This window comes from Mytilus trossulus, chromosome 14 (assembly GCF_036588685.1).
Source record: "Mytilus trossulus isolate FHL-02 chromosome 14, PNRI_Mtr1.1.1.hap1, whole genome shotgun sequence".
Classification (NCBI taxonomy): domain Eukaryota; kingdom Metazoa; phylum Mollusca; class Bivalvia; order Mytilida; family Mytilidae; genus Mytilus; species Mytilus trossulus.
In genome coordinates this window covers 25,385,310-25,401,264 of record NC_086386.1, presented here as the reverse complement: position 1 = coordinate 25,401,264, position 15,955 = coordinate 25,385,310, and the positions used below count along the sequence as shown (strand labels likewise).

At 31.2% G+C, this 15,955-nt stretch overlaps 1 protein-coding gene across 4 annotated transcripts in view; it reads right to left on the bottom strand.

Moving 5' to 3' along the window:
- The window catches only part of LOC134697222 (anoctamin-3-like), a 58,692-nt gene that overhangs the window by 26,953 nt on the left and 15,784 nt on the right, over positions 1–15,955 (bottom strand). For all 4 annotated transcript variants that reach the window (XM_063559350.1, XM_063559351.1, XM_063559352.1 and 1 more), the window contains exons 6-11: positions 15,864–15,936; positions 8,658–8,985; positions 7,020–7,076; positions 4,842–4,936; positions 2,375–2,586; positions 247–402 (exon numbers count right to left, since the gene is read on the bottom strand). In XM_063559350.1, the coding sequence (XP_063415420.1) occupies positions 247–402; positions 2,375–2,586; positions 4,842–4,936; positions 7,020–7,076; positions 8,658–8,985; positions 15,864–15,936 (921 nt within the window). The remainder of the gene's footprint in view (positions 1–246; positions 403–2,374; positions 2,587–4,841; positions 4,937–7,019; positions 7,077–8,657; positions 8,986–15,863; positions 15,937–15,955) is intronic.

Below are 15,955 nucleotides of genomic sequence, written 5' to 3'. Positions count from 1 at the left end.
AAATAACAATTTAAAAATGAAACCATTATAGGTTAAAGTACGGCCTTCAACACGGAGCCTTGGCTCACACCGAACAACAAGCTATAAAGGGCCCCAAAATTACTAGTGTTAAACCATTCAAACGGGAAAACCAACGGTCTAATCTATATAAACAAAACGAGAAACGAGAAACATGTCTTAATCAACTATGTCCTGACGGTAAAATCGGTTTTAATTAAAACTTAAAAAAAACTAAAGTAAACTTACCTTTCCAAGTATTAAAATTATAACACCATTCAATACAGACGAAAAGACAGTGGTCAGTATAAGGCAGTCTATTGCCGAATTTCCTGGACATACACATACGCTCACTATAACTCGATACAAAATAACACCGGCAACACAAGCAAATACTACTAATATCTGTAAAATATACACTATTTTTTATCATGTGCATGATTATATCTAGAGGCTCTAAAGAGGCTGTGTCGCTCACCTTGGTCTATGTGCATATCATAAACAAAGGACACAGATGGATTCATGACAAAATTGTGACTTGGTGATGGTGATGTGTTTAAAGTTCTTACTTTACTGAACCTTCTTGCTACTTACAATTATATCTATAATGAACTTTGCCCATTAGTAACAGAACAAATTATTTGGTAAAAATTTACAAAATTATACCAAATTAAAGAAAATTGTTAAAAAATGATTATAAAGGGCAATAACTCCTTAAGGGGTCAACTGACCATTTTGGTCATGTTGACTTATTTGTAGATCTTACTTTGCTGAACATTATTGCTGTATACAGTTTATGTCTATCTATAATACTATTCAAGATAATAACAAAAAATGGCAAAATTTCTTTAAAAATTACCAATTAGTGGGCAGCAACCCAACAACCAGCTGTCCTATTTATCTGAAAATTTCTTAAGCAGATAGAACATGACCTGATAAACAATTTAACCCCATGTCAGATTTGCTTTAAATGCTTTGGTTTTAGAGTAATAAGACAAAATCTACATTTACCCCTATGTTCTATTTTTAGCCATGGCAGCCTTTTTGGTTGGTTTGCTGGGTCAACACACACATTTTTAAAACCAGATACCCCAATGATGATTGTGGCCAAGTTTGGTTAAATTTAGCCCTGTAGTTTCAGAGGAGAAGATTTTTGTAAAAGATTACAAAAACTTATGAAAAATTGATAAAAATTACTATAAAGGGCAATTACTGGGCAACTGACCATTTTGGTCATGTTGACTTATATGTAGATCCTACTTTGCTGAACATTATTGCTGTTAAAAGTTTATCTCTATCTTTAATAGCATTCAATATAATAACCAAAATCGACAAAATTTCTGTAAAATTACCAGTTCAGGGGTAGCAACCCAACAACAGGTTGTCCGATTCATCTGAAAATTTCAATGCAGATGGATCTTCCCTTAATGAACAATTTTACCCCAGTCAGATTTGCTCTAAATGCTTTGGTTTTAGAGTTATAAGCCAAAATCTCCATTTTACCCCTATGTTCTATTTTTAGCCATGTGGGCCATCTTGGTTGGTTGGGCGGGTCACAGGACACATTTTTTGAACTAGATACCCCAGAAGAAATTTTTTGTAAAAGTTCACGACTACGTACGCAGGACAACGACTGACGACGGACGCCAAGTGATGAGAAAAGCTCACTTGGGCTTAAAATGACTACTGGGTATTTTGTGTGTAAAAGTAAATTTCAAATATACTGCAAATTATCAATGTTCTTATAATGGGTTTGTCTGCAGACTTTGTGTGATGTTACACTACTGTTTCATGTAAGGGTGAAGGTTGGTACCTATTAAAACATTTAAAACTAGCTGCACTTTTTGAACCTGTCAAAGTCCATTTAGACAGGAACCTAATGCTCAATCGTTTTCATTGTTAATGTGGTTCATAAGTCTTATGGTTTCTCATATTTGATACAGATAAGAAAGTTGGTTTTCCTATTTAAGTGGTTTTTACACAAGTAATTTTTAGGGTTCTTAATAGCTTGCTGTTTGGTGTGAGCCAAGGTTCCATTTTGAAGACTGTACTTTGACCTATAATGGTTCACTTTAACAAATTGTGGCACTCATACCAAATCTTCTTGTATCTATATACTACTGTAAATTCAGAAATTAATGTGAGGTTTTTATTATTGCGAAAAATGCGACTGAGTTGTAAACGCAATAATTTAAACTTGCATTTTGAAATAGTTTATATGAATTTAATAGGATACTTCTCAAAATCGTAAAAATTAAAATAGCATTTAAGTCTGAAATGACATAATCGCAATAATAAATGCACGCAATAATTTCAGAATTTACAGTATGTTAAATCAGTCACAAAGGAAAGCATGCATCCCAAGTAATAAACTCACCATGAAGATCACAACCATAGAAGAACCTGTGTATTTCAAAATCAATCTCTTGAATGGATAAACCCAATTTTCTTCTGAAGTAATAGGATCTGTCTTGACCTTTAAACCATAAAACTGAGGTCGATCTGGTTCGTTGGTTTCAAAATTATCCACATCCCATTCATAAGCTAAAGTTGCATTTGTCCTCTTCCATAGTTCTAAGAAAATTGTTCCTATAAAATAAGCATTTTTATAAATAAAATTTATTATTAACAAACTGTTGACACATACTTATGTCTTGACTGTAGGCATAAAATTAAGAAAAATGACAATCCGCTGGATAGGAAAATTGCTCTTTTATTTATAGTCGCTGGGCAAACAAGTGGGTACTAGTCTGCCTTGAAATGGAGTCGCTGAACTAACTATTGGATAGTCTCTCTTGATATGGTTGACAAACTGATATGTACAGATAACATTGTAATACAGAAAAAATTGTGGTGTGCAGCAGTTCAAACATTTTAATAAGAACCATTGAAGGAGTAAGTCTGGTAAGGGCTGATTTTGGCCTCAAATTTCAGGTTCATCAAGCGAAAGAATTTGGACACTTTTTAAACAGTTAAGCGTCTATTTCAATTGATTGGAATAGTTTATGTGAAAAATTTTAATTGATTCAGTCATTAGAAATGCTCCATTTTAAGCTTAAATATGAAAAATCTATCAAATATGCCAAAAAAACATCACTTTTCAGATGGGTTTTGTCAAAAATGAAAGTGGCCACATCCGTATCAATCCTCAACCTCGGAAACAGTCTAAAATTTTACTGAAATGCTAAAATTGTGAAGATTTCAGTAATTTAGCATAACTTAATGATGCTAGTAATCGATATATGTGTATTGCATTGTCAAAAACAGCCCATATTTATGTAGCAGAAGCATTCTACTTTCCAATAAATAACTAAAAGATTACATTTTCACAATTTTGTAAAACTGCTAAATTTTGGGGCCAAAAAGAGATCTTACTGAACCTACTCCTTTAAAAAAATGTTTATTCATTGAAAATCATTGGACCATGATCTAGGGGCAGGCCCTCTCAAGGTCCTCAAAATTGTACTGGTAGCAACTTTAAATTGTCATCAATCTATAGAGAAGTAGATCCTATCAAACTAACTGAAGCAGAACACCTAAAGGGCACTAGCTACAAGATATGTTAAAAAAAAAAAATTTTGATTTTTGTTGTTCAATCATTAAATTAATGAAAGTGAAATAGTGAAATAATAATTTGCTTTAGCAGCCAATAAGGTTCTACTTTATGCACCATCAATGATTTTCTTGCAAATGAATAATCCACATTCATGTCACCTTCAATTTAAATCAGTTACCCTCTAGCTAAAGATGGATTATGCATGAATTATGCATGTTCAATTATTTAAAGGAAAAGAATGTCAACATTGAAAGTGAAACAAAGGTAAATGATTTGATTGAATGATTTGATAAAAAAAACACTAATTCTTATATAAATGATGATTAAAATATATTTTTTAACTATAATACGAAATTAAACAGACCTAGAAAAATTTAATTGCACAAGTTTGCTATCTATTTATATCTTTATTCACTAGAACACACCTGTGATATCGCGGGTCCGTGACTGAATTAAAGTATATAAGTATGCGCAAGCTTTATTTTAGAATTAGAATTGTCTTCTGATAAAGTCATGCCAATTATAATATACAGAGTTTTCTCTGCTTTCAAATCTTTCTGTTTGAACCCGTCGAACTTGGACTTATCAATTATTGGTGATATTAATTATTTGGAAAACAAAAAGTCCTGGAATGGAGTATTTTTTAATCAACAGTATTGTCCTATATTAGTTATAAATAAAGTTGAATTCTTTGATTCGCTGTTTTACGTCATGCCCACTAACAAATTGAAAACTGTACCTATACGCCTTATTTTCCAGATTTTTAGTATTCGTATTGTTATCTTCGAAAGTCTTATTGATTAAAATACTACATCAGGTAACAATTTGACAATTTAGTAGTGTCAACCCTATGATTATTATCTGTGTATATAACATATTAATCCTGAATACACCACCCGTGTATATAACATATTAATCCTAAATACACCATTTGGTGGTGCACCTGTCTGATGCGAAACATACAGATAAGGTAATAGGTAACAGTTGAATATACTATTGATATCGGTATTGGACTCGACCCGGAACTTCTTAGTTATTGACAATATTAATTACATCGAAAACAAAAGGGCCTGGAGTGGTGTAATTTGTGTAATCTACACCTTTGTACTATATTAGTTATATGTAAAGTTGAATTCTTTGTTTCGTCGTTTTTACGTGATGACGGCTGACAAATTGGACCTCGTCATTTTAGTATTATAGATGTTTAAATGAGACTTTGATGGCATGCCAAACAAAATCAATATTCATGGCTGCCAAAGACAACCAACATTTAAAATTGTTTACTTACCCCAGAGACAGATGATTAAGGCAAAGAACGGGGTAACATCATTGTCAAAAGCTTTTTTTATTGTACTGAGCAAACCATTCATTCTAATCGTTATTCTGGTAAAACATAAATTCATATTATTACATTACAATGTATATTTCATTATGATACTTTATTTTGATTGGTTAACTGCACTTCACATGTTTTTCTTAAGCAATTAAGCATTACTCAATAAAACTTTTCATTCATGATAAAATGTGGTCCCACAATAAAGTGCACAGGTAAATCAAATAAAACAATTATAAAATTCATGTTTTCATGATCATAGCTAAAAAATGTAATTATAAGTATTGGATGCTTCTTTTTGTTACTTCATAGGGTTGCACATTTTTAGATTTGAAAGTTTCCGCACTTCATACAAAATGTATTTCGGTCAATGCTTTTACACCCCAATTGTAGTTACAAAAAGAAGCATTCAATTCATAAATTCATAAAACATGTCTATCAAAGCAGTTACTATATTTTTCATTATCAATAAATAAGGTATAGCAAACAACATTGTAAATATGACAATTTTATTTATTCAAACCATGTCATAGGATGATATCTCTTATTATTGCATAGCAATATAACATTTCCCACAGAGAGTAACCAAAAGTTAGCGTGCAATAAGTTCTATTATTGCATAGCAATATAATATTTCCCACAGAAAGTTAGCGTGCAATAAATATAGAATATCAATGTTAAGTGTACAAGGCTTAGAAACAGGTAGAAAGCGAAGCTGTGCCGAGCATTTCTACCTGTTTCTAGCCGAGTACAAATAACATTGATATTTCGAGACCTTCTATTGTTGTCTGCTCTATGGTTGGGTTGTTGTCTCTTTGACACATTCCCCCTTTCCATTCTCAATTCTATTATTCTTTATATTCTGCAACTCTTGAAACTGTTTCAAATAAAGTATTTAGGGTAAAAATCATCATTTCTTAATTTAGAGGGGAAGATGTAAAATTTCCGCGAACCTGTATGTTTTATTGACGTCAAAGATAAAACTCTACAGAAACACATTGTCAACGTCATAAACAAGGTGATACACTGTCAGTGACGGTATATCACATATGAATGTATCGTCAATGCAATTTGACTACCGTACTCAAATAGCACAGCTGCAGTATATATTCTAATATTGAACTAGTGCTATAAATCTTTAAAATTCATGATGTTATCAACAACAAAATCTTATTGAAAACCAATTTTTACTTTCAAATTTTATATTGCTATTCAATAAACATGATAAAAGGGTTATTGCATGAATATTGAGAAATATTCATGCAATAACCCTATATTACAACTCTGTACAAAAGGATGAAAAATTGTATCCTATATTTTTTATTAGTTGTTACTTCTGTACCCCTTTTTATCATTTCACTCTTTTTGGTCCTGCTTAATATTTTTTTTTAACTCAAAACTACTGACCTGCCTTTTAATCAAATTTTAACCATTTTGGCCATGTTACATTGTAACTTATTTGTAGATCTTACTTTGCTGAACATGATTGCTTTTTACAATTTAGACATATCTTAACCTGATGATCACTTTTGTTCAAGTGTGGTTTGCTCTTAATGCTTTAATTCCAGAGATTTAAGCCAAAAAACACCCACTTACTATTATGTTCTATATTTAGCCATGTCTGCCATGTTAGTTGGCAGGACAGGTCACTGGACACATTTTTTAAACTAGATATCATAATGACTTTAAATAACAATAACTCCTTATTATTTGTTTTTGTCCATGTTGACTTATTTGTAGATCTTTCTTTGCCTTACATTATTGCTGCTTACAGTTTATCTCTTTCTACATTCAATATTCAAGATAATAACCAAAAACTGAAAAATCTTCTTAAAATTACAAATTATGGGGCAGCAACCCAACAATGGGTTGTCTGATTTGTCTGAAAGATAGATAGAGCTAAACCAAGAAAACATTTTTACCACTGTAAAACTTACTCTGAATGCATTAGTTTCAGAGCAAACTGCATTTTACCCCATATGTTCTATTGATATGGGGTGCCATGTTGGTTGGCAGGCGGGCATGTTGGACATATTTTTAAAACTAGATACCCAAATGATGATTTTCAGGCCAGGTGAGCTATAAATAATAACCAAAAAAAATGGAACTATGCACATTATTTTGTGTACTTACTGTTGAAAGTCTGTGGCATTCGGTGGAATAACAAGTGGCACTGATCCATTGATCTGGCTGTCAAAAAAGATGATAAATGTAATGTGAATGTATACAATTTTAGACATAATAGATATAGGAAGATGTGGTGTGAGTGCCAAAGAGACAACTCTCCATCCAAATAACAATTTTAAAAAAGTAAATCATTATTAAGGTTAATGTACGGCCTTCAACACAGAGCCTTGGCTCACACCGAACAACAAGCTATAAAGGGCCCCGCAATTACTAGTGTAAAACCATTCAAACGGGAAAACCAACTGTCTAATCTATATAATAAAACGAGAAACGAGAAACATGTATAAATTACATAAACAAACGACAACTACTGTACATCAGATTCCTGACTTAGGACAGGTGCAAACATTTGCAGCAGGATTTTAAACGTTTTAATGGTACCAAACCTTCTCCTTTTTTCTGAAACAATAGCATAACATCACAACATAGAAAAACACACAATAAAATATCTATTGGCAGGCTTAACTCAATCAAAAAATATATATATGCACTGCACTATGACGACATAAGTTAGGTAAACTCCTTTTTATTTTACAAAAAGTAAGACCAATCACTATGTCTTAAAATTGCTGGAATGGGGATCAAACTTGGGAATAATGATAAATTTTTCTTGTTCATAGAAAGAATGCTTTACTTTTTTCAGGAATTGGGAATTCATATTGTTTTCTTCTTTTGGAATTCGGGATCACACTTCTCCTGTCCCGTCTAAGTAGTGTGTTTTACCTCATATTGTACCCTTGAATTTTAAAATTATTTAGAACAAGAAATTATGTGTCTGAGACACTCAAAATGTCAAGCTTTGCAACAATTATGGGATGAACAGATAGAAAGACCAAAAACTAAATGTCCACAATTGAATTTTAAACAATTGCTGTGATTAAGAGCAGATAAGATCAAAATGACTGTTTCAAATCAAGGTGTAATACCACCAAAACATAAAACATCACTTCTGGTTCCATAGGAAAATGAAATATTCCATCAAATTTGACAGCTGTAGCTCGTTTAAACCCTGCATTTTATTGCAGTAAAAATTTCGGAGCCATAAACAAATACTTTCAAATTGGGTGTTTCAAAGTTTACATGGTAAATTACGCTTGTAAATAGAAATAAAAGGGTAGGCAATTTGACTGGTTAACTTCCAGTGATAATAAATATACCTGCTTTCCAAATAATTGGCTGACTTTTTATTTAGTCAGAGTGGTTTGTTTTTTTACTTTTACAAAATACAGTTTAGAAACAGTATAGCAAAAGGTAGTTTGTGCTCAAATTTAGCTGGTTCCACCACACTAAAGTTTGTACCTGTACCAATGAAGACAGTATGCTCCTTTTTCATGACAGATTAATTGATATTAAATGCCACTGTCTACACTATTGGGAGTCAATTTTATTGGAAGAGGAAGAGAAAGTCTGAGTATTCCTATTTTGACAAGAGTCAGTTGTTGGTAGTTAGGATGATCCCTATTTTGACAAGAGTCAGTTGTTGGTAGTTAGGATGGTCTGTTGTTCTGTTCAATATTTTAGTGATTTGTGTTTTTTTTCTAATTATTTAATATTTTAATTATAATTTAAGCTATTTACACATACCTGGCTATTAAACCATACAAGAAAATACAAAAGCCGAATATGGTTGGTATCCATAGTGATGATGTCAGCATACCGGTCCAAGCAAAGTATAAAGCAATCTTTTCACCAAAATAGTTTCTGATCTTCCACAAAGGCTGAAATTTATAGAGTTTAGTCCAAGTGTCATCCAAATCTCTCCGGGGATCAATCTTCAAGTCTTCTTCTTCATCGTCAGGTCTTCCTTCTTTAAAGCGTTCCATTGTTTCTTCTTTAAATTTACTCTTTGATGATTCTTCGTGAAGAGGGAAGGCATCTTTGAATACACCTTTCATTAACAGGTAAGGTAAGCCTAAAAATATATTTTATAGATACATGTAAGATATACCACTGTGTATCAATAACAGGACTCAGTAAAATTCATTTTTTAAGTCATTTTAAAGAAGTCATATTATTAACATTGAACTATTATCTGGTTTTCATTGATGTTTAAAAAATTAAAATTAAAGTAACATGATTTTGAATTATATCAAACAGTTGGTGTTTACAGAATCTTTATTTAAATTTCATTATTTCCCTGAGAAAAAAACCCAGATGAATTCTCTTATAAACATACAGTGTCATGTTTTTCTTTTTTTCCCAAAGAAAATATTTATGAAAATTGATTTTCTAAAAACATCCTTAAAACATGTGTGAGAAGACTTTTCTCATACAATATGCAGATTGAAATGAAGCAAGAAAATATAAGCAGTGTTTTCACTTCCTGAAAATTCTGAAAAAAGGCTACTAGCTGTAAAATCAGAAAATAATCAACATTTACATTAAATAAAATTAAAATATGAAGAGATGATAATCCTATTGAAATATGTAATTTCATTTTTGATAATCTGCTACAGCATGTATATAAATTGCATCATTGTCTTATGTCAATGATTTACAATAATAAATATATGATATTAAATCCTAGAGTATATCAGTTGAACTCTTGATAAATATGATGCTAATTAGTTTTATCAGTTTACAATAATTATTAAAAACACTGACAAAGTCACAATGGTAAGAAAAAGCTGATAAAAAACAAGCTAATAAATTCTATATCTTTCCTTGTAAGTTGTTGTCCACAAAACCCATTCTAAATCTTTCTAGAGAAAAAAACATATAAAGCTAGATGCTCTTTTTTAATTATCTGCCTTTAAAGGAGCACTAGCTGTCAAATTCAAATTCTCATATTTGATTTATGATAAAATAAAACATTTATCCATACTATTATAAGACTTTCAAATAAATAATGAAAAGGGCATGAACATGAAAATGTGTAGCTTCGTGTGTATTTAAGTCTAGACCCTATCTATAATTAACTATCGAGAGTACCTCTAAAGTCATCTGATGACCACATAAGCGATGTAAACATAAATATAGATATAAATAGATTAAGCGAACTCCTGCTGTTGGATTTTTCTAGGTCTATTTAATTTCATATTATAGATGAAAAATAAATGTTTATCATTGTTTTTACCTTAAAAGAATTATTTTTTGGTGGATTGAATCCTTCAAACAAATGATTTACCTTTGTTTCGTTTTCAATGTTGACATTATTTTCCTTAAAAACTTTACACATACAATTCACCTGTTATCTAGCTCAAGCTAAGGGGTTAAATTGAAGTTCACATGAATATGGATTCAATGAGGTCAAATTATTCACTTGCAAGTTAATAATTCATTATCAATGTTTTTTAGCTTATTTTGACAAAATTGAGCCATACTGGCTTCTAAAAGCGAATTATTATTTCACTTTTTGCATTTCATTAATGACAGCCAATAAAATAATAAACTAGATTTTTTTATATATCTTGTAGCTAGTGCCCCTCTAAAGCATGTAATATAATTTCATCAGGACATTTGTGCAATCAGTTTCTTTATTTTGAATTGGTTGACGTCACTTTTACCCTTCAAGAATTATGCCTCTTTAAAAATGGAAAAATTCCTGATTTTTTTAATTATGTTCTCTAACTAAAGTTTGCCTTAACCAAATATTATAAAACCTTTCAAGTATGCTTATTACCACAAAACTCAGATCAAGTATGAATTTGGAGGTTATATGCATGTAGGGGCATCATCTGTATCCCATAGACACACTCCCCATTTATTTTTCTAATAGTTATCTTCCATAAATATAATATACTGTATTTGTCACAACTTTTTGTAATTTTTATGTTATATGCTATTCAATTTCATTAATCCTTTCATCTATGTTGATTTGAGTGCCACTGATGAGCCTGATGTAGAAAAAATTTGCTGTAGAGAGTTGTTTCATTGGTAATCACATCAAATCTTCTTTTTTTATACTGGTATCTTTCATACATTTTTACCTGCACATGTCCTAATTCAGGTTTGAAAAAGTAGAAAAAAAAAGCAACGTCTATACAAAAACAGTTATGGTATTTGAAAAAACATCTGCTTCACTGCCAAGAAATGTCTTTCAGATACAAACAATTAAATAAATTTTTCAAAGTTACACATAATAACAAAGCAAACTTGTCACCCACAGATTTACAATGTATTGTATCACCTTCTTTTGATAATTCATATAAGTGAATAAGAAAAGATGGTACTGTAAATGAAAAATCTGCAACAGTAAAAAGAAAAAAAATGTAAAACATGTAATTCATGTAATTCTTAATTTGCCACAATTCAGAATTTTACTGTCTACAAAATAAAACTGACTTTTGCAATTGAGAAAAAAATTGTTTGATACAATAGTGAGGTCTGTCTAATCTCTAGCTAGTAAACCTAAAAAGGGCAATAGTTCATTTGAGGGTAAAAAAGAGTAATATCTGCTCATTACATGTAAACTTTATTATCGCAATCAAACAAACTTGTATTATTGAAATGATATTAATGACAATTGGTATAAATATATCTAATCCAACACCTAAAGACAACATATAAGGCCACACCTATTTGATTCCTTGTTCGACGGACCCGCCCGCACCTATTTTTTTTAAAACAGATTTTTTTTATTTTTATTATATTCCCGCTTCCCGCATCCGGAAATGAAATCATGTCCATTTCCCGCACCGTTTTTTTTGTAAATATTATATAAAGATCTCAACATTTGTTTTTTAAAAATCACAGTCTAGCCTTTATATAACGATTTTAAACCTATCAGCACCCCACAACACTGTAAATATCTGCAAGAATATTTGTTTCAGCATGAAACCAATTTATTCCAAGCGAGAGTGCTCCGATATAAATAGAAATACCAGTACAGAACAAAACGTTGGTTTCTTTCCCCCTAACTTATATTCCCTATAAAAATATGTTCGTTGTTAAAATAAAGTACAAAGAACGCATCCGGAAATGAAATCATGTCCATTTCCCGCACCGTTTTTTTTGTAAATATTATATAAAGATCTCAACATTTGTTTTTTAAAAATCACAGTCTAGCCTTTATATAATGATTTTAAACCTATCAGCACCCCACAACACTGTAAATATCTGCAAGAATATTTGTTTCAGCATGAAACCAATTTATTCCAAGCGAGAGTGCTCCGATATAAATAGAAATACCAGTACAGAACAAAACGTTGGTTTCTTTCCCCCTAACTTATATTCCCTATAAAAATATGTTCGTTGTTAAAATAAAGTACAAAGAACTTCTGAAGGATTTGCCTTCAACTGCAATTATAATGTATGGTTACGGTCATACCCGCTGCAGGTTAGTGCACCCGTCATGGTTGATTCAGGGACCTGTCGTTCAGCAGTTATCGTTTGTTAATTACCGGTAATGTGGTTCATTGGTATTTTCCCGTTTGGAAATATAATTTAGATCGTGAACAATACTAAGTTGTGGTGCCTTATAATTTGCTGGTTGGTCTGTGCTCTGTGTAAAAGGCCGTACTTTGACCTATGTTTGTTATTATCAAGTTGGGACCAACCCTCCCTCAGACAAGGGCCTTGAAGGAGTAATTTTACCATGTTTACCAGTTGTAGAAAAGAAAATAGAAAAACTAGGGATTTGTACAGTGCTACTATACAAAACCTTTTGACAACTTAGAATTTTTTACTCAAAAAGAGGAGAAATACATTATATTTTAAACAACTTTTCTAAAAGAGGGAGGGTCCACTTATTTTGAATAATATTAAACTGTTAAAGTAAATGTGTTAACATGGTTAAAGTCCAGGAATATTACAAAATTCTTGGACATGTTTTGACCATTAAATACCTAATATTATAGTTCTTTGGGAAAATATAAGCCCTTTTGTACTTAAAGTGTTTTTACAAAAAAAATATATTATAAATTATTTTGACCCCTCATAAAAGGGATATTCATAACATTAAGGGGTTGTTCTGAACCTGATTATGACTTGGATGGAGAATTTTCTCATTGTCAGTCACAAAAACATAGACCAGATTTAATTATTCAATTATTTCTTGATGAACAGGGAAAAAATATTTCATAAATTAAAGAAATGTCAAGGTACAAACTTGTGATAAATCAAGTTTTAATATAGTCAAAACCTACTGTTTTATGTTTACAAAAAACATTATAATCGCTCGCCTTTACTTTTTAAGCTTCGCCTCAAAAATTTGCAAATTAAATATTTTTTTATTAAAATTTTCAAATCGCTCGATCGCCCCAATTTTTTGAGTCCAAAAATCCGTAGAACAAGAAATTAAATTGGTGTGGCCTAAATATCAAAAATAGAATTATTATTGGCATAAACAAGAATGTGTCCACAGTACATGGATGCATAGCTCGCACTATCATTTTACATGTTCAGTGAACCATGAAATTGGGGTCAATACTTTATTTTGGCATTTAAATTAGAAAGATCATATCATAGGGAACATGTGAACTAAGTTAAAAGTTGATTGGACTTCATCTTCATCAAAAACTACCTTGACCAAAAACTTAAACATGAAGCGGGACGAATGGACCCACAGAAGATCCAACAACGGAAGAACGAACAACAGAAGAACGACCAAAAAACACAATGACCCTTTACTATTGTAGGTGGGGCATAATGCAAAATATGCTTTGCCATCTTCTAAATACTGGACTGCTATATTTACAGTAAATAATATATACACTGTAAATTAAAAAAGATACTTTAGAAAGACTATAATACTATGTAATATGCAAGGATGACATGTGCTTTTCTTACCCAAGATTCTCAAATCAGAATTCTCATCATCGTTATCTATAATAACTTGACGTAAACTCTTGTAATGTGCACTGTTTTCTGATGATTAAACAAGAAATCCTGATTACTGTGAATTCATTAATTTTTTAGGATACTGATTTCCATGAAGGGATGAAAAATATATTTTTTGTAAATACTAAATTCTAAATGAATCAAATACATGTATCTTCTGCTTCTTTCAGTTGATCTCCATGTTAAACAGAACGGAACAGACTGCATGCTAAATGTACTGGTATAGAAATAAGTCACAGAAAGATAGCTCATACTAGTCATAATCAAAATATCAGAAATTGTTCGTTCTAACTAGCTAAGACATCTTCATGTAACAGATTGCTTTGGAAGAGAAAAAATTCAAAGATGAGCTCCTAATACATTCAGAGTGGATAGTGGATCAGAGAGTACTTGTTGTATTAAATGAAGAAAATTCTAGCTAAAAAGATGGACAGATTGCTTTAGAATAAACCAACATTCTAAGTAGAGCTCCTGATACATTCTGAGTGGAAAGATCAGAGAGTTTTTGTTGTATGAAATGTAAGAAATATCCTAACTAAGACGACTAACAGATTACTTTGGAATAGACCAATATTCAAAGAAGAGCTCCTGATACATTCAGAGTGGAAAGATTAGAGAGAATTCGTTCTAACAGAAGAATTATTCTAGCTTAGATGATGGACAAATTGTCCTCGAAGAGAACAAAAATCAAGGAACTAGAGCTCCTAATAAATACATAGTGCAAAGGTTAGAATATTTTATTGTAACTGAAGAATTATTCTAGCTAAGCGTACCAACAGATAATCTACCGCCATCCTATTCTTACCAAGGGCAGTCAAATGAATATCACCCTCAATGTCATCCTCACTAAGTTCCTCAGGTTTAAAACAAGGCAGTGTGAAGGACAATATGCTGGAATTTTTAGGACTTTCCTCTTTTTCTGAACAACCAAAAGTAAAAAAGATGAATAAAAATTTTAAGACTGTTAAGCCTTTTGTCTGTGTATCATTCTTTCAGTATTAGCTTAATATAACTGATTTTTTTTCTTTAAACCATCCAGTACAAAATGTAAGTTAAATATACGAAATAACTTAAAAGCCACTGATATGTTTGTGCATGGTGAACAATTTTTAATAAATACATTCTTAGGTTCTGAGTAAGATTTTCTAATTTGGTATCACACAATTGCTAAAAACCACTGTAATTGTGCAACTGAGGATGATAAAAAATATTCTAATGTTATCAAGAAAACATTCTTACGTTAGTACAAGCAAAGTTTTTCTTCAGTTCTTATTGTCATCAAATTATTATGAAGGTTGTGTTAGCTGTGAAAGAGTCTATAAAAGGTGCTGATCTATCTTTAATGTTATATTGCCATTTCAATTCAAAATTTTAGAACTACTTTTCAAATGAGGAAGACAGAAAAAAAAATTTAAAAAAAATTTAAATAGATAATTTTTTCCTCAGTATTTGACTGAAGTAAATGTTTGTTAGTAAGGACCCTTTCTCTAGAATCAGGACTCTGAATTTTAAATTTGAACAGGTGTAACCATCTGTGATGTAGGACATCCTGATATTGAATCAAGTAGGAGCAACTTAAAGAACTAAAGTCAGGCTAATAATTGTTAAATTTTTGGAGGAACATTCTTCACAAATTGCATGGATCATATCATAAATGTTTGTTCTACTTCTTTTTCTTCCTCATGTTTGACAGAGTACCAGGATATCCTACTGCAGAGAAAGTAACCAGTCCAAAAATTGCATTGTTGGGAGTCAAAAGTTAGTAATATAATAAAAGTCTACTGGACAGTATTTTGCAAAGATTTAGAGACAAGTAAACACCGGCTGATTCTAGGGAAAGGTTTTATTTTATTCACAATAAAAATGTGTTAAACTATTAATTGCACATCACTCTGTTTTAAAACTATACTTCATTAGTATTTTTTTCTTTGAAGCAGTCTTATTTTGAAAAAAAGTATTGACTGTCAGTTATAGTGTTAACATGTACATTAAATATAGATTATATTTTACCTCTTATCTGTAGGACTTTCCTTTCCTTGTCACTTTTGTCTCTTATGTCCAAATTTATCAAAATATGATGGACCTGTTCATAAAATCAATCG